At 42.7% G+C, this 19,764-nt stretch overlaps 1 protein-coding gene across 2 annotated transcripts in view; it reads left to right on the forward strand.

Annotated features, from left to right (window-relative positions):
• Positions 1 to 19,764, forward strand: part of lrp1bb (low density lipoprotein receptor-related protein 1Bb) — a 132,248-nt gene that overhangs the window by 44,531 nt on the left and 67,953 nt on the right. For both annotated transcript variants that reach the window (XM_085920507.1, XM_085920506.1), the window contains exons 4-13: positions 7,488 to 7,607; positions 8,433 to 8,561; positions 9,580 to 9,837; positions 10,403 to 10,565; positions 14,117 to 14,339; positions 15,150 to 15,351; positions 15,436 to 15,579; positions 16,700 to 16,936; positions 17,155 to 17,335; positions 19,487 to 19,706. In XM_085920507.1, the coding sequence (XP_085776633.1) occupies positions 7,488 to 7,607; positions 8,433 to 8,561; positions 9,580 to 9,837; positions 10,403 to 10,565; positions 14,117 to 14,339; positions 15,150 to 15,351; positions 15,436 to 15,579; positions 16,700 to 16,936; positions 17,155 to 17,335; positions 19,487 to 19,706 (1,877 nt within the window). The remainder of the gene's footprint in view (positions 1 to 7,487; positions 7,608 to 8,432; positions 8,562 to 9,579; positions 9,838 to 10,402; positions 10,566 to 14,116; positions 14,340 to 15,149; positions 15,352 to 15,435; positions 15,580 to 16,699; positions 16,937 to 17,154; positions 17,336 to 19,486; positions 19,707 to 19,764) is intronic.

The following is a 19,764-nucleotide window of genomic DNA, read 5'->3' on the forward strand; positions in this document are numbered from 1 at the left end:
TTTTATTTAAAATGTAGCTATTTATGTGTATATTTATTTATATATTACTTGTCTATTTATTTATTCCATTTATTTATTAATTGATTTATTTATTTATATATTTATTTTTTAAATTTATTTTGCAAAGGTGACCTCCCAAAATACTATTGATGGCCCTTTTCAGGTTTTTCTCTTATATCCCAGTACTCCACAAAACCAAATTTTGTTTCACACATGGTTTGCCATATGTGTAAATAATAATATTTCTCCAGCAAAATTCATCATTGGCAGGACATTTGATCGACTCAACAAATCCAAAGGAAAAAAAAAAAAATCATCAGACAAACACCAAAGCTCCAATATTTGTTTGCTTCGGGTGGTTCTCGTCACGGAGGCACATTTCCCGCAGTGCGACTAAGTTTACGGCCTGAAATCATTTGACATTAGGGCCACCTGGGACTGCGTGGTGCCAACCATCTGCTTTACCGCGCATGTACAGTGTGCCTCGTCGCACGGACAGGGGCCGACGGAATCCAGGTCACTAAGGAAAAGATTTAAACAACCAGCTGGGTCTCTTACTCCCCCACCCCCCCTTTCCCCTCCCTCACCTACCTCTCCTGCCTACCGCTTATGAATATACATGCCCACATCCCGAGGGGACTTGAGTGAAGGTGCCCAGATGGAAACCCACCAAACTCTTTTTTTAATTCACCTTCAAGAAACGTGCTCATTCCCAGTCACATATCCATGAGGACATATCGCACATGTTTTTACTTCACGCCATTTAGCGCAATTTGGCTACGGACTAAAAGTGAATGTTAAAGACCCGGTAAAGCTGTTTGTTGATTTGTTTCGAAATACATGAAATAGGTTTGACACTGTAATTAAATGCTAACTTAAATGAAAGACCGTGTAAGAATATTTGAATACGTTCCATCCCTTAGAATTTTTCTAAAGGCTGTTTGTGATGAAATGCATTTTAACATTTGACTCCCAATTAGTCCCGAAGTTGTTAACTTTGGTCCCAGCTCGGCACGGTTAATATGGCAGCCCGGTGAACGGCACAGGAAATTATAAAGCTGGGTGATAAATAAGCTGATATTTTACTTCATTTGTGACACGGTGCTCTAAGCGATATTGTTAAATATTGCTTTTCGAGTAAGAAAAAAAAATTTGATTAAATGTTGCTCCACATTTTTTTTTTCTGAATGTGGGCTTTATTAAACGTTCTAGTCCTTTATTACTTTCTGTCATTTGCTGTCTTCTAGTTTGATTTGATAATAGGGAAGATTTGCTTGTTGGACCACATCGGCTGCTTTATGCCAATTCATTCAACTTGTGCAATAACGAGTTCAAATGCACTCTTGACACGGGTCAAGACTGCAAATGAAGCAGAGTTATAACGAAAATTCAACCTAATTGGAGAATTGGCTATTTTTTTTTTAAACCTCTCAAAAATCTTAAAGTTGTATTTATGGATCCTGATATTTGCCACTCATTTCCATTTTTTGGAATAATTGCATTGAAGTCTTTTTTTTCTGACCTTTGCAATTGTGTGCAAGCTGATCTAAAACAACAAGAATTGAGACATGACAAATCCAAAGTCAGATTTCACTTTGACATTCACAGAATAGACTAATTGATACTCTGAACTCTAAAGTAATTGAAGCAAAAGACTTCTCTCGCTATTAGTAACATAGCCAGCTCAATTTAGTTCCACTTGTTGCGCCTTTGAGTGTACACTCGTCATGTCGTTTTTGTGCTCTCATTGATTGGTTGAGACCTTTTTTTCCATTTTTTTCTTTGCTTGGCAAGCTCCTCTCAGCTCATACGACGACAAAAGTCTTCACATCACTTCGAGAAGTCTGATTACTTGTCTTTGTGAGGAAACATTACATTTTAGTACGTGTCGAAAAAAGGCGAGCTGTAGAAAACGGCCTCGGCATGTCATGACCGAGACTTAATGATGCTTGAGATGAGGCCGTCCAAGTCCGTGGGAGCCCAGAGTGTCACGTTTGCTGGCAAATCCGCAACAGTATCGCCCCAACGCGGCTTCATGGAGGAATTCAGATCCAGCGCTCGGATTGATTAGCATAGCAACTGATGTCGTATTAATAACGCCTCATGCAAATTCATTTCAACGCGTCCTTCCTTTCGGCAACAAGTCGACAGTCGCTGATGTTTGCTCTCCGCCCGCCCGTTGTGATCTCGCTGATGAATATTCCGTGGCGATATGGATTTTTCATCCCTTTCAGTTCCAAGGCATCAAGATTCAAGATTGTCCTCAGCGATTATCTTGAAACGTTAGGCCATCAAAGCTCAAATGCATCACTGGGTGCGATTCCGGCCACACCCAAAAATGATGAAATCGTGTAAAAGTCTTATGGCAGATCTCCAAGACGTCATTCTCAGACTGAGCACCTTCTCAGCAACAACGTGTTTACAAAGAAATCTCTTGCTCAAGGCATCCATGAGCTGCTTCATTGTTTTTAATGATCAGATCTCGGCGCAAAGGCCGACCGAGGCCCGCCGCATTTTCTGAGCCGGCGGTTTGACTTCTTCCTTTGGCACGTCTCCTTTATCGGCTCAGATAAAGTTGATTGATGTGCACGTTCATCACTTTGAAGCTTGGCAAGATGCGCTTTGGAGATTTGGCACGATTGTATTCGCACAAATCAATCTCCCTCACAAAGGAAACAGATGTAGCATCTTAACCAAGAGACCAAAATTAACTTGTGTACATTTACATCCCAGGTTGTCAAATTGGATGAACTATTTGCTTAGATTTATTCGCTCAATCATCTTGAAATCACCTTCTCCTAACTCACTGCAGTATTTTTTTTGTCTTTTGGTTCAATCCACCGTATTTTCTCTGCAGTGAAGACGCCTTCAATTATGGATACTTCTATTACTATTCAGAAGGCTCGTTGATATATATATTTTTTTTATGTTTCTCGGCTTGTAAATATATCAGGCATCCTTGTCGAGGGAGACCATAGGATGTGAAAATTGCTACACCGCTAATGGAATATTTACAGTAAGCAGTCACTCCGCTGGTCGGTTTTTAGAAGAGAAAATTGGCTTGCCCTTTTCGAGTGTTACATTTCTTGAATCTGCCTCCATTAATGCGGCTTTTGAGCCAACGTGTTAAGTAAAACTCGAATAAATCTATTTTTGACACAGTGTCTCGTTATCCCCATAAGCGGGCCCGGTGCCAAGCTCGGCGGCTTCGCACTCCAAACGCGAGAAGACGCCGGAGATCAATATTTCATGCGTCCCGCTTTGTTCTCTCGCACTGTCAAGATATCGTCATCCGTGTCAGCGCACCCTCTGATTTGAGGAAACAGTCTGGTGTCATCACAAGTGCTTACACGAGATGGCCTTCCTCTGGAGTGCTTGGAATTAAAATTGAATTGTTTGCTTGGGAGATTCCGACACCCACAAATATTGACGGCCAGATCAGGAAGTCTCAAACGGCGAGTATTCTCAACCGTTTACATTCCAGCCTGACATTTTTTTCCAAAGCATTCGGACACAATGTGACATCAAAGCTGACACACTTAAGCTTCTCTCCACGACCTCAATAATAAATCGTGTCATCGCAATCATAAACTGTCTCATAGGAAAATATTACCCCCCCTGGTATATTTCTGGGAATTTGAGACTTTTGGAACCCCTGGGAATATTTGACCCAATTTCATTCTGGTTGAAATCAATCTTGTGGCTCCAACTCCAGTTTCAGACCAACCGAACGGGGAAAAGCTCCTAATTAGTAGTTGGGGAAGCCGCTCATTAAAGATCCTGGGTGCATCTCATTTGTTGCCCTTGGTTCACATACAGGTCCCTCATCAGTAATAGAAGGTGACTGTAAAAGGAGTTTTGGGAAGCCGCTTATTCCTTGACTGTAATTGAATGGAAGTCCTAATTGGGCCAGATGGGGCGATGTGACTGTATTCTTCCGATGATGGCACATGAACGGCGCCGCTCTTTTCATTCACGCTAGGCCATCTGTTTGGATGATTACGGAGAGTCGGCTCAAGGCCTGCTCCATAGATTTCTTTGTATTTTGTTTCCGCTATCGCGATTAGCATATTTCAAGTTCCAATTTGGCAACGATTCCCGCAGGTACAAAAAACTCTAACGTGCATTATCTCCATTTGAAGAAATGTAAACTTGTACAAATAAGAAAAAATATCCTCTATGAAGGCTTAGAATTACATCATCAGTAAATGCCGGTTGCCTCGGCAACCATACGTGCCCACCAGGCCATGGAACAGCTGAGTGGCTACTTGTCCCATTACTTTTGATCCCTTAAATCGGGGGTGTCAAACTCGTTTTTGTTTTTTTTGCGGGCCGCATCACAGTCATAGTTTCTTTCGGATGACCTGTATGACTGTCAACCCAAATAAATATACAGTATAAGCTAGAAAACAAAATGACAAATAACTCCTTTTCAAATCAGACTAGTAAAAACTGGTCCAAAAATATTTTTAAAAGTGAAGACAATTTACAATTTAGTAATTTGATGCACAATTTGTCTTCACAAAATGATGTGGCGGGCCGTATCTGGCCCCCCGGGCCTTATGTTTGACATCTATGCCTTAAATAGTGCGACACGCAAAGTAAGTCGTCACATATCCTTTCATTGTTGAGAATTGCGTCCATGTGCAAATAATGATGGCTATATTTTCTTGATGGCGGCGTTGAAGGTGAAAACAATCGGCCTTTCACCATCAGCTGCGATTGGATCCAGCTTCCGTTGTGACCCCAAACGGGCTAAGCCATGCTGAAACTGAACAGATGAATGGCTTTATTTGTTTCAGGGAAAAGCCAAGTGTGATATCTTTGGATCCTTGAGGTCAGCAACGATAAGATTGCTCAGGTATCAGATGTGGCTGAGTGAGACCCGGTTTGCTTTTGCAGTCTTTTTCCATATAAAACAAATCAGTCAGAAGAAAAGGCGTCAGGTCATCAATCAAAGTAAAAAGCAAAAAAGGCCCAATGGGTAAAAACTCCTGAACCTTGAAGGCATCAGCAGCCCACCCCGCCGGTTTGCTGTAAGCACAATCTAGAATACCGCTCACTTTTCATTTAAAGCTACAAAGCGTTTGTACGGATTGTGTTAATTGCTCTGAAAGGTTGTAAAACTGCTGTAAATGGAATTTGGCTCTTCAAGCCAAGAGCAAGCACACCCGGGAGGAAAAAAAAAAAAGGCTGAATGCTTTTTTAGAAAAAAATACCCAGAAGCATTTGCATCTTTTCATTTGTCATTCCTTATTTTTCTTGGAAGTGTCTGAAAAGACTGGCTATTATTTCACTCGTGAAGTTCTGTATTGACCTTGACTGTATTGACATTCTTTAAAACACAACGCCTACATTTTGAAAAGTTTTTCAGCAAGTCTTCTTTCGAATCCGTTTTTATCTTCTGATGCTAACGTCATTGCATTTCCTGAAAGAAGCTTTTAACAATTTGCTAGTTGTTCCTATAGTGGACGTATATCCTTTTAGTGAGATATAATTGCAACTTGAGCTGTTCAGCAGCTTGAATAAAGACATTCAAGAAACGTCGGAGACAATTACCGAAGGCAAAAATTGTGCTTGAGTGGTAATTACAGCATGTATGTGTTGGAAATGACTTACTTTGTAAAAAAATTGTTGCAACAACGCTGGAAACGTCCATGTCTAAGTTGAAGGCTGTTGGCAGTTTGTGTCAACCAAGCCGGTTGTTTGCCGCCAGTTTCGGGTCGGTCTCGATTCTGACCTTGCGATGTAGGGGTTAGTTGGCAGAGACGCCTCATTTCATGGTGAAGGTCACAGGAGCGCTTATTCTTCTCTCTCGATGTTGCTAAAGGGACTTAAAGAGCGACGGCATCGACAAATGCTTTTTGCACAACAGTAACACTAAGTTCTCGACTCAGTTTTGATTTTGAAATGATATTAATAAAAATTCATGGTAGAATTGCACTTCAGTTCTATCTTATTAGTCATGAGTTGATTTGGACCTACTGTGACCCACTGATCAAATTCCAACCAATCCGAGTTGATGACTTTAATAGACGATGATGTCCCTGTGTATTAAAAAGTACTTTCAATTAGTGAACTGAGCATTTCTGGCATCGGTCCTGATGTTTATTTAATGTACCTGTCTGGGATGGCCACTTGACTGTAGTAAATAAAAAGACGCTGACTAAGATAGTTGGGACAGCGGGAAGATTGCAGGCTGCCAGCAAATCATTGCGCGACCTTTGCTGCACAGCACAACACATCAAGGTCTTTCCATTCGGAACACTGTGTGATCTCGAGCCTGAATTGAATAAAAAGTTAAAAAAAAAAAAAAAAAAGACTTGGATCTATGGGCTTCATCAATGGTAGCCTTGAAAATGCAAGTGACTGAAAACTACAAGAACATTGTGTACATTTCTCTGCAAAGAAACTTGAAAATAGAAATATAAAATTCATACTTTAGGTTGTCATACATACGCTGTTGACACGGCACTCACAGCTGCGTGCTTTTTATTAAATTATTAATTTCTTAAATTATTAAATTATTAAATAAAATGTTATTAAATGTAATGAAATTATCATTTTTATTTCACACGCCCACTTAATTAACACATGTCCATTTAACACAGGTGTCTTGACAATTAAGCAACATTTAATAAGTACAATTCATCAAAACAATATATAACTGAGTGCAAAACTCAACACAGTTACTTTAAAATGATGAAAAATGGGGTCGTGAATTCCGAACGAGGTAAGAATACTTTCAGTGTCATTTCTTCCTATTCTTTTCGAGAAATGAATTATATTTCAGGAGACATCGTGTTCTATGCAGCATGTCTTAAATTCTTAACAAAGAGGAGCTTTTATGTTGTCTGCGACGTGACATTAATGAATGCTCAGAAATGGCTTATCAGTCTTGGGGCCAGCCGAAGCTTTGTTTGAAGGCTTGAGCCTACATCAGTCCCGTTTATTCATTATGACGGCGTTAGCTTGATTCCCTTCCTGTCTCACACATATCAAGTGTCAACCACTGATCTCACCCAGGAAATAATAAAATCCCAAACTATCTCGGCACTGAAATCGCCGACGTAGCAAATAAAATGCTGTTCATTGTCATGCTGATGATGATCGTCAATCTGCGGGATTAACGACAAGGTCGGAGTTGGCCTGATCCCTGCGAGGACACCGACACAATATTAAGATTCATGATTACAAACATGCAGTGAGCATCTCAATTTGGATGATTAAATGCCCCGATATTGAAGCATTCCATTGTGGACTATGTAAGATAATGAAGGATCCAATTTGATTATTTTCATAAACACAACGTCACAATTGCTCTTAGTCTAACGATAAATAATGCTAATATGTCCGTCTGATTATTCTTCTTACCGTGGAGTCAAGTCAAAACTAGAAATGTGCTCAGGAAGACAAAACATCTACTTTAAATATTGACCCCAAAGGTCAAATGTTCCCATTTTTATTTGTTACCGTCTTCCCCGCAGAGCTGCTGTCAGCCTGCCACGAGCTGCGGTGTCGCTACGGCTGCGTCATGACAAGGAACGGCACCTTCTGTTTCTGCGCCGACGGTTTCGAGGTCGGCGAGGACGGCACGAGCTGCCGAGGTAAGATCCGCCCTCTTCCTCTCTCCTTGCCCACGCCGGTCTCCCCTTTTGCCCTCCATCGGACTTTCCCCGAAGCAAAATAGCGGGAGGCGGAAAGTATGCGAGACCATCTGTCGATAGGTGGGGGCCTCCGTTCGTTCTTGGCCTCGGCGCAAGACTTTAGGCGTACTTCTTAGCCACGTGTCCTACTGTGGCTTTGTTTGCTCATCACAAATAAACAGCACGAGCCAGCTTTCTGCCATCGGGGATCTCTTTTCGATGCCAAAAGGTGCCTCCCGAGAGTTGTTGCATACTTAACAAAAACACTGGAAGTCAACAGCGCTGCTGAATGAGCGTTAAAGACTTTCAGACTCCAGTTCTAGAACATTTAGTGATGGAGAACTCGGGAAAGACACGGAAGCCGCTGGCATCTTCTATGTCAGGGGTGTCAAATAACGTTGACAATCATAATTTCCCTCGGAGGGCCATTATGATTGTCAACGTCCTCTTTCTACAGAATAGGCTACAAAACAAACTGATGAATAACTAGTTTTGAAATTAGAGACTAGTCGAAACTGTTCAAATACTTCAAAAAGACGGATGGTAATAAAAATGCCGAGCAATGTATATTTGTTTTAAGTAAAGAAATTTTTTTTAATTGTAGTAATGACACAAAGTCGATACAAAATCTGCCTTTGCGGGCCACACGAAATGATGTGGTGGGCTGTATATGGCCCCGGGGCCTTGATTTTGACCTCCAAGTGAGGCCCGATTTGGTCAACTTAATGTATTTGGGTCATTTTAGAGCACGGTTATTTTATTCTGCACCCCTTCCCCCCGATCCAGACCATGATGAATGCGCCCAATATGGCTCATGCAGCCAAACCTGCAGCAACACGTACGGCTCATACAGTTGCGGCTGCGTGGAAGGCTACGTCCTGCAATCCGACAAGACCTCCTGCAAAGCCAAACAAGGTGAGTTTGTATCCTCTCTTTCGTCGAACGGGACGGCGTATCGGCTGGGTCGTTGAAGCTAGATGAATGCGCCTCCTTCACCCACGTGGGAATTGCGAGATGTGGTCAGGCCAGGATAATGATCAAATTAATGAGCACGAGGGAAGTGGGAGCAGTCGACAGAGTTTAATGGCGGGACAATGTCCGCCCTAATCCTGATTTATGCGAATGCCAGATTGGAGTAGTTAATACACCCAAAAGAATTAAAAGGCCCACTTAGAAAGAATAAAGCCATGTTATGTTTAGGTGCTCGATAATAATAATAATCAATGAAATTCAATACTCTGTGTGCAGCTGTACTGAAAAACATGAATCCATAGTATTTATTGTTGTCTCAATAGCAAACATGTTGAAAATAGCTGGCGGCGCAGGGAAGAACGCCACCGTTGCTGCTTTTAATCAATATGACTGCTTTCCTGGCAGGAATAAACTGAATATGATAAGCCATAAACTTAAGTGAACCCAATGCCGGGCCGCATTAATATTCATTTAGCATAGAGGGATAGTGCTACTCTGATAACGACTGGTTTACCATTACTTGCCACAGCTCATGAATATAAATTTTCAGATACAGTTCTCCGGGGCCAGTAGATGAGAAGCAACAGGGTATTTAGAAAAGGAAAAAAAAGCCAAATGTTAGATGGAAGGTACAACTCTAAAGTGCAATTTAAGAATGAATCTTGATCTAACCTTCTTTCATTGGGGTCAAACTGAATAACTCTGAAGTGGTTCATGTTTTCGCTTTGAGCTCCAAATTATGAAAATGCCATTTATCAACTTGCGGCCTCTTGTTTCTTTTACTTGCGTATGACAAATGACGCTTGATTGATTAAGCATGTCACTTGATTAAGCGCCACTATCGCTCCATGATTACATTGTGGCTTTTATTAGTTCGATGCTACGCCGTTCTTGGGTCTGCTTTATGGTGCCAGTGTTTCTTTGCCTCCTTTGCCTATTTCTATTGCTATCTCCAAACTAGATCCCGGCGAGAAGCCTCCCGTGCTTCTCATGGGCGGATCGGATCGCATTGTCCTGGCCCATCTAAACGGAACGGGCTTCCTGCCCCTGAGGTCTCTGAGTGTCAATGCCAGTCTGGCCATGGATTTCCAGCACAAGCAGGACAGGCTGTGCTGGCTTCTGTCCAAAGAATCCTCGGGGCAACTTCGCTGTGCTGAAATGAAGAATCTACGCAGAATCACGCGGGAAAAGGAAATAATCACACAAAAACACTTGCACAGTAAGTTCCGGTTCTATTTGCAATGTACATGATACAATTACATACAAATACAAATTGCATATTTTTTTGGTCATGATATTGTTATGAAAAGCTCTTGCAATTGAAAAAAAATAAAAAATTAACCTTGCATTACTGCATTTTAGAAAAAAACAAAAACTGGGTCAAGTACTGACTCCCTCACTTGAACACCGGCGCCGTTTATCGTTGCCATCCGATTTCCCCGTTGACACTTTGATAAGACAGTCTACACTGTAAATCTAATTGGACAAAAGAAGTGGCCTTCATGGCGGTGTAATCTTGAGGCGCTTCCACTTCCCGATATTGCCTTTCAAGACAATCTTCTCCCCGAGGAAACATTCCTTAAGCACCGTCGGCCCGTGCAGCCATCTGCACTTTGAGAGCAAACACTCAGCTTTGGAAACGCACAATTGGGCTCTGCTCGAAATTCCAAAGGTGGCCATTTTGCATGCCGAATGGTGTGAGTGGGGGTGTTTTACTGACATTAAAAGGCGCTTTCAGCCACCACGGGAAGTTGTTTATGACAGCTCTTTGCTTCTCCTTCCAGATGCCGAGCACATGGCTATCGATTGGCTGACGGGCAACTTCTATTTTGTCGACCGGGTCACCGACAAGATTTTCGTGTGTGACCAGACCGGCGACACTTGCGTGACTCTCCTCCAGTTCGACCTGCTGAATCCCAAAGGAATCGCTCTGGATCCTCTCACGGGGTGAGGAAATTCTGTGTCTCAAAAGCACCGCAAACATATGTCGAGGAAATTAGTAAAGAAGGAACTAATTACTATGCGTAACAAAGGACTTGTGCGGAAGCATACGAATGATTCACAAAGAGGGGATTTGAATTATTCTGCGTCCCGGTGATGCTTCTGCTGTCTAGACACACATTTGCTGTCACACTTGTCACCTTACATCCTTCGTGAGGAAATTCGGCAAGCGGGATTTTCAGTTTGTGGGGGTAATTGTGCGACGATGCATTCAAATGAATGACGATTGTTTCCATTCAAAACCGCAGCCGAGTTAGAAACAAATCCGGGCCGGAGGAAAACGAGGCTCTCCTCACGGTTGAGGTTGGAATCTGCAAACTGCTTTTTGTTTGTTCTTCATTACTACTGTGTGGAGTCCCGATATGAACCCTACCTGGCAACGGATGGTCACAGACTGTTGGATTTGGCCAGTAAAAGTGATCCAAGCAATTGCGTCGATCCGAGCTGAAATTTCATTTGGGTTGTCAAGTTTTATTACGGAAGCCGTAGATTTTTGTGTGAACAGTTTGGTGCTTTACTATTGGATTGAAAAGCGCATAGTAAAAAAAAAAAAATGGCTTGCTTACTAACTTCAGACAAGATGGTTTCATTTGATCTGCAATAATTAAAAATAATTATTACCATAATGAAATGGATTATAAGTCGTAAGCTAAATGTTTTCGGTCTTTGCCTGCTCCGTGCCAGTGAACAAGTGTCGAACAGCAAATGGAATTTGGGAATTTCTTCGTGGTCTACGGGCCGCTGATCACTTCTTTGTCAGTCGGTCCCCCTTTGGAATTGAGTTTGTTCACTGTGGGCCTTCTTTGAACATGACATGATTCGGGATTGATTCACGTCAAGGCTGCCGGCTGCCACGGAAACTCCGACCTCATTCTTTCAGTCAGCTTGAGCTCGTTATCTTGGGCGAATGTCTACCCGGCCCGGCCCGTATATCATCTGGTTTCACCCTTACTTGCGTTGACCGCGTCCTTGTTTCTTACAACCGAGGTTGCTCGACATTTCTTGGAAATTTACTCGCTAGCCGTTTAAATATGGCTCCTTCGACAAACAACTTATGATTGAGGAGAACACATTTATGTTAGGTTGAGACAATCCCATTTGCCACTTCAGATTTGTTGCTTATGCTCATTCCTGCAATGCCTGCATATTGATCGATTCATATTGACATGACTCCTAATATACAACCCATTATTTTGTATTTTTTTCACATTATTGTTTTTCAACCCATATTTTGTTCAATCTTTTTGCATTGGGAATTTTTTTTTAATTTTAAATCGCAAAGGCCATATTAAAGGGAAAACTGTTTGTCTGCCATTTTAATGGATTCATTTCACTAATATAACCACACTTCTGCGGCTATCATTCTGTATAACATGTTGTGTTTTCAGTTGGAACTCTTCCCACGCAATCTAACGTTGAATGGAAAATTCCGCCTCAGCACCTTCTGCCGCTATCATTTTCATGCTACATGGACGTGCACCTGTTAGGGGAACACTTTGCTTTGCTGATGCTGCCTTTCTTTTCTTTTTAATCTGCAATTTAGAGGGAAGCCCTTCTCTCCGCTGACCTGACTTGTGCGCATTAAGCTCGATCTCTGCGCCAGGGTCATTGTTTGTTTTTAGTTTAAGAGGCCCAGAGCTTGAACGGTGTCACTTTTATGTAGACTAGGAGTGCCCCAAGTCCGCTTCTCGAGAGCTTTTATCCAGCCTGTTTTAAATGCAACCCTAATGCACCAGATACAAAACATCAGGGTCGTTATCAGGCTTGTGCAAATCTTGCTGATGAGCTGATCGTTTGAATCTGGTATGTTGGCAGCAGCTCTTCAGGACCAAACTCCTGATGTAGACTAACAAATGTGACAGTGATAGGTAAGCTTGATAACTATCGGACATTGGTAACAACAGTGCGGCACGAGGATGCTCCAGTTGTTTGACAGAATGTCAATCCACAGGCCATTTCATCTGCAGTCCGAAGTAATTGAGACTTTTCTTTGGCAAATGTGCTGCATAACACCTGCTTTAAGTGTGAAATTCACTCCCTGTGTCTTTTGGAATTGATTTCAACACCCCGCCCCCCCCCACCACCACACAGTTTTAAAGGTACTTACCTCTTTTGTGCTCTCATACCCCGAGGTTCTCCGCAGCACGCTTTTTTTTCTTAAATATGCAACAATTACAGTTGGAGTCATAGACAATGCTGTTTTGATGTTCAGAGTCGCTTCAGGTATCAGAGCTTCTCCGTGGGTGGTCCTCTTGGCATTTAGGGACGCTTCCAAAACTATGTTTTGTTTGTTTATTCTTTTGTAGCGCTGCCGTAGCGCAATTTTTAGGATAGCCGATGCGTACGCAAACAATTTGGCTGAGAAGAGTAACTAACGATTGTCGTCATCAAGGACGTGTTCAAAAAGAAATTTGCTCCATCCGAGCAAGTGCTTTTCAAGACTGTTATGTACGTTTAAGATAATCGCTCAAGCCCAATCCCCCGATGTGACCAGTCAACAAATTATCGGACGTCTCCAAAGATTACCTTGACAGATTATCTGGTGATGTGAGGTGTACAAACAGGAGGAATATAGATACAGTGCCAATTCTATGTACTAAGTTACATTTGAATCATCAGGAACAATATACGTACTCCTAATTCCTTTCTTACAATGTTCCTTTTAACATATTTTTGTGTATGATAATCAGCGTTCGTAGCTGCTGTGATTAGCCGGTGTAGACTGCGCGTCGCAGCTCATCCATCACTTAGCATTAGCAGGAACAACTGCCTGTGAAAGAGAGACACCTTGTTAATGATGCCACATAAATGTAAAACAAATATACACTTCATTTATTCAAGGTCTCGAAATTGGGAGATGCTTAATCCAGTAGGGTGATTTGTTGTTTGGAATAGGTGAGTCCAAATCAGTGGGAGCTTTTCTATTCGAGCTAGTCGTCGACATTAACCAAAAGGTATTGTTGCGAGCTGCCAAAACCAGCACTCTGACATTTGTAATTCTGCTATTTTATGATATTCTTTCACTTCACGATTTCCTCTTTCCACCACATTTGTCTTTCAGAAATGAAAGAAGGCACTTTTACATTTCACAGAGCAGAGCCCCAAAACATTCATGTGCATTTTTATTGTATTTTCCTCATGGAGGAGCATTTTTGATGGCGTGATTATCATCCAGGCTCCTTGACGACGTCAAATGAACACCGTTCAACAATTTCATTTTTGGCAATTCTCATTCACAACACTGCGGACAACTTGACTACATTCTATTAAATGACGTTACTACCGTATAATTTTTTATCAAGTATTATGGTTAGGTTTACCCAAACCCTCACATTTTGTCATTTAAAACAGATATCGCAACTTTATGTTGGGTTTTCTAGGGAGTTAATGGCTTAATTAATGGCCTTTGTATTTATTTCAATCGGAAAAGATGATTTGAGATACTGTACGTGTATCTTGTAAGTCAAGGCAACGCTGCACTTTGCCTTTTTTTGTAGAATGATGTTCTTCACCGACTACGGGAACGTGGCCAAGGTGGAGCGCTGCAACATGGATGGCACCAACAGGACCCGGCTGGTGGATTATAACATTGAGCAGCCCACAGCTGTGGCATTGGACATGGTCAAAAGGCTGGTGTATTGGGCAGACGCCTACCTGGATTACATCGACGTTGTGGATTACCAAGGCAAAAACCGACACAACATCATCCAGGGAATCCAAGTGAGTGACTGCCTTTTGCTTTAGTCCCATTTTATCACAATAAGACAGGCGGCGCATTCTCTCCTCGTATAATTCTCTTGTCGTGATGACATAAAAGGTCAGCTCGCGATAGCCTAGAGTTGGTGAGTATTGATGGGAATATATTTGAAATGAGTTCTTATCACAGATTGTGGCCATTCATCACGAGATGATTTCAGGCAAATGAATCTTCATATTCACTCAAGAACTATTTCATAAACACAATTATGTATGACACTTCTTTTCAGGTAATATGATTGATGTTGGCCTCTGTCGAGTACGTAGGAAGAATAAACTGTCAGTGGCTCACGGAAAGGGATTCTCGTACATTATGGAAACGCTTTGAAGGACAAGTACGCATCCTTTAATTATCCTGGATAGTCTACGTTAAAATATTGCGGCAACAACGACAGTAGAAATGTGTGCAGGTAGAAAGGAAGACCTCAGCCAATATCGTTGAGAGAGGTGGAACACTAGTTTGGTTTGATTATTTATTCCCGCTCATGTTTCTCCGTGTCCCCCATGTCACGTCGCATGCTCCCTGAGTTTACACGGCTCAGCCAGTCATGAGTGTCATCCTGCTAAACGTAGCACAGATGCCGAGCTATCGAACTCGTGTCACCGTGTCAGCCACCGGAGGTTTCCGTGTTTCTCCGTCCAGTGCGTGGCCTGACAAATATGCAGACGGGCCCTTGTCTCTGCACTCTGCGTGTCTTCAGCCTTCTAATTGGACTTCCGCTTTAAGTTCTTGGCATCATAAGAACAGCTCTTTTGATCTGTCTTTATTTCCAGGTGTCACATATTTATGCATTAGCCGTGTTTGAGAATTTCCTTTATGCTATCGAGCGTACCCACTCCGAACCTTCGAAAGGGACTTTGGATATGGCGCTACTGCAAATCCCCAGATTCAACATCACAGCAGAGATCCAAACACTTGCAAGTCTAGGGAATACGCAAGTGCTCCGTGTTTACCACAAAGTCACTCAACCCAAAGGTAACTCATGTTGTGTGTTTGGGATTGAATTTGACACAGCTGTTTTGTTGTCTTACTTTGTTGTGCACCGATTTTTGTCCACAGTTAAGTCTCATGCCTGTGAAATGAATTCCTTTGGGAAATTGGGTGGATGCTCCCACATTTGCCTTCTTAGCGGCAGCTACAAGTCCAGAACGTGTCATTGCCGTGTTGGCTACAGCCTCGGGTCTGATGGACAGTCCTGTAAAAGTAAGTTGGTCCTACATGAAAACAAATTCTTTGAAGATTTTTTGTTGTTCTTGGACTTAAAGTCTGTCACCAGCTGAGCTAATTGAAAATGCCTGTAATGAATGCCTGAAAAGGACAACATAAGGTCATAAGACAGCAGACGGTGCATTTATCTGCCGCAGACTGACATTGATTAAGAAGTGCGCTGACGGACACGGATCATTTCCTCAAACCGATTCGGTCCTATCATCACACTGCTGTTATGATCGATTATCGCCGGCATATTTGTCTGACTTTGTTGACCAGGCTGATCAATGCAGGAAGATTGCACGCTTGACATTAAAAGCACTTCATCACATTCACATCACATTCGGGGACGGTCGAGCAAGTTTGGGTAACAAAGCGTCAGGAGGTTTTTGCTCTGACACATTTGATTTATTCCCCCATTACAGATGATCTGATGGCAGAAGCCATCTTTTTTTATGCCTCCTTGCACTCGCTTTCTCTCCTGCGAAACATAATGAGATAGCGCTGCTAAATGGTCGTGCTTCTTAACGGCGAGCGGTCACACTGGAGTTTGATATCTGGGTCTGTTGCGAGGCTTAATTGTCTCCCGGGTAGTTGCTTTCTCCCTCGCAAAATGATAAATTGAATTGAGGCGTGTGTGTGGTCCTCACCCCCCACGTTGTAGTCTCATGGGTTGGGATTGAGAGCAAGGAGAGGTCCGCTTCTCTCGCTGGAAGCCCTCCTCTCGCCTCTCTGGAGAGTTCCACGAAGGTCTGAGTATGTAGAGCCTCCTTTGCGGCTGGTAGGCCACAGAGGAGCGCCGTCAGCTTTCCAGTCTTTGTCCTTTTATGCAGACGCTGTGTTATTTTAGATCAGAGACCGTGTTCACAGACAAGGTAAGTATTTGCCTTTTGTCTGTTTTCCTTCTTCGACTGCTTGGAAACTTTGTAGCTCAAGGATGATTGAGATAGGAAAGAATTGTCATTGGCTTTGGTCAGCGACTCCATTAAAGTGAATTAGCAGGTCGAGAGAACAACGGTTTTGATCAAAACGCTTAATACGAGGATCGGCACTGACGAATCGCAGCAATTAAGTTCCAATAACAGTCAGCTCTCTGTCCTTTTGTTCCTCTTAGAGCCCCCAAACAATCTCTTCCTGTTCTACGGTAAGGGGCGTCCCGGTGTCATCCAAGGTTTGGATATGAACGTCAAGTCTAGCGACGAGCACATGGTGCCAATCGAGGACCTGGTCAACCCTCGAGCTATCGACTACCACTCCGCATCGGGACACATTTACTTTGCCGACACCACCAGTTTCCTCATTGGAAGGCAAAACATCGATGGAAGCGGCAGGGAAACAATACTTAATGAGGGTTTGTCAAAGATCTTTTAGAATTTCCAGTGCATATAATCCCCCCCATATGTGGATGTGTTTCCCGACTAAACAATGAGGTTAATTCTTCATGTAATCATTTAATCTTCTCAAAACATTCAGATGTACTCCTGACACACTGAAATCTGTTTGTTTGACCCGTCTGATGGAATTGTCAAACAATATTTTGCTTTATAATTCTAATTGTTCACGTCGTAGAACTGGACAACGTTGAAGGCATCTCAGTGGACTGGATTGGTAATAACTTGTACTGGACCAACGATGGCTACAGGAAAACAATCAGTGTTGCCAGGTTGCTAAGTGCCTCTGAGACCAGGAAAACTCTCTTGGAAGGGAACATGTCGCACCCTCGGGCCATCGTGGTGGACCCTCTGAACAGGTAAAGTAAAGCCGTTTTGTCAGATAACGCAGCCTCTGAAAGTTCAAGTGAAAACTTCCGCCCAAGATTAAAGGTTGCCGAATGGTAATCGTGGAGCAACTCTCATTCGGTGAAGCTTTGTATTAGTGAGTCCGAGATTAGTTCCTATGCACTACAAGATGAACCAGCACTCCCAGCTCATTAGCCACCGTTAACCCACTTGATGACTTTCTCCCGTAGCCCTAATACATATTATTTTCTTTGTAAATTGAGGCACACAGAGATTATAATCAACCCCACTGCAGAACTCAATTACATTTTTCCACAAATTTGCATCGATTGGCTCTAAATTGATATCCATTCAGTCAACGCAAACTATTTGGGTATGTATTCAAGTCATCCAAATGAAATAGTCAACGTATATATATCAAATTCCCTTTAAGGAAAGTTATAACCGCACATTAACTCGAATCCTGATTTTCATTGAACTTTTCTTTAATTTCTTGATGAATGATTAAAATGGTACAGAAAACAAACAACAATCTGTTTCATAAATTCCCCGTCTAGAGTCGTTGTTTGCGTGTTTGTTTTATCTGTTGTCGTTCAAAAGCCTTTCTAATGTGCATATGCTGCAGAGCATCTGTTTATATCCAGCTCGAGCAGTTGTTAGTTTGTATGCCGAGACCCGACAACATCCACATCACATTGTTAATTACAAGCCGATTATATCAGCAGAAAACTAGTCATTAGAGATGCCAATGTTAATTGTGATTTGCCAAATGAATCATCGGACCACGCCATCGCTATTTTTGTCCAGATTAAAATTGGACCTGGTAATTCTGGTGCAAGTCTGAACGGTCTCTTGGGGAAAGACGTGCCGTTGTGGTTTCAAGTCCGAGACAGGCGCTTGCTCATGCTGCTCAGTATTTGTTGGTACTAAGCAAAGCAGGCATGTCTGCTGGGCTACGCTTGACGAGTTAGATCCCTTCTACTCACAGGAAGTAGTTTGAAAGAGATGAGACTGTTGTGGATTATTCAAATGGAGTGCCCGTGGCTTTCATATCTGTTGGCTCTCTATAGCGCTACAAGAATTCTTTCTTTGACTTCTTACCAAGTACTGATTCCTCTAATACTTTTGATGTATAACATTTCATTTAACACTAAAAATGGATGTAAATATAGACTTGTTTTCCAAATACTGCCGAGGTGGACTCAATGTCATATTTTCTTTGGGGGGGGGGGGGCGGACTTAAATTTCCATGGATGTTCAGTCCTTTCAAGTGAGGTGCCGTGTCCAACTTGCCAACGATTCTCGTTCGGCTCGCATCAGTGATGAGAAGCAGGAGGCAACGCGACTCGCTCAGGAACAAATCCCCCGAGCGCGCTTACTAGAAAACAGATCACGGTCAAAGCGTTGACCCACTCGTGTTTCCAACACAAGTCCGTTGTGAGTTCCAACTTGGCGATGCACGAGCCACACCGCAAACTTTTGCTTGTTGACGCATGATGTGATGATGTGCAGCGAAGCATCTTTTTAACTCGTAAAGCCTGAGTGGTTTGCAACGCTACAACATGCTCGCCTTTCTTTGCCAGGGGTTTTTTAATTATGAAGTTCTACATGAGGGAAATCTTGATTCCAATTTATTCAACATTGCATTTGGGATCTGTTGGTTGTGAAGACCGCCTCAGTATTCTGAACCGGCGATTGTATTTGGCATTCGGCAGTCGAGGGCGTCTTCTCCGTTGGAATCAAAGCAGGGCGAGGGAGGGGAATCGTCATTCCCTAAGGGCTTGCGGGAACAAAACCCTCGGTGAGACATGTCGCATGTTTGAAACGCATCCCTTTCAAGCCTACATATGCTCTCTGATATATTGATTGATATGAAATCAAAGAGACTAGCAGTCGACGTGTCAAGAAATAAGGGTGAGGCTTCATTATGGTAGACAGTTGCAATGAGCTGAAAAGAAATCCTTTGCCGTCGGTCACCCGACTTGGGATACATGCTGGTGAACTCACAAACAACAAACGGAAGAGGAACTGAGCCTCCAGTCTAGTGTATCCAAATGTCTGGAGCGGATCACTGGCATATCCATTTGTTTGAATGAGGCAAGATGATTTGGGATACACGTCTTTTGCGTTTTTTGTTGATTGTGTTTTTGCGATGGTGCTAGCTGGATGTATTGGACCGACTGGGAAGAAGATGAGGTCAACGACAGCATTGGAAGGATCGAAAAAGCCTGGATGGACGGCTCAAACCGCCGCATTTTTGTCACCACAAACATGCTGTGGCCCAATGGCTTGACCTTGGACCACAGTTCCAGCAGCATGTATTGGTGCGACGCCTACTACGATCACATTGAAAAAATTTTCCTCAACGGCACGGGGCGAATGGTGAGTATTTACTCTCCAACCTCATTGGGTGAACTAGCTAACCCAGCACTAGGCGCTA

This window comes from Syngnathus leptorhynchus, chromosome 9 (assembly GCF_054491065.1).
Source record: "Syngnathus leptorhynchus isolate UIUO chromosome 9, UIUO_Slep, whole genome shotgun sequence".
Lineage (NCBI taxonomy): Eukaryota > Metazoa > Chordata > Actinopteri > Syngnathiformes > Syngnathidae > Syngnathus > Syngnathus leptorhynchus.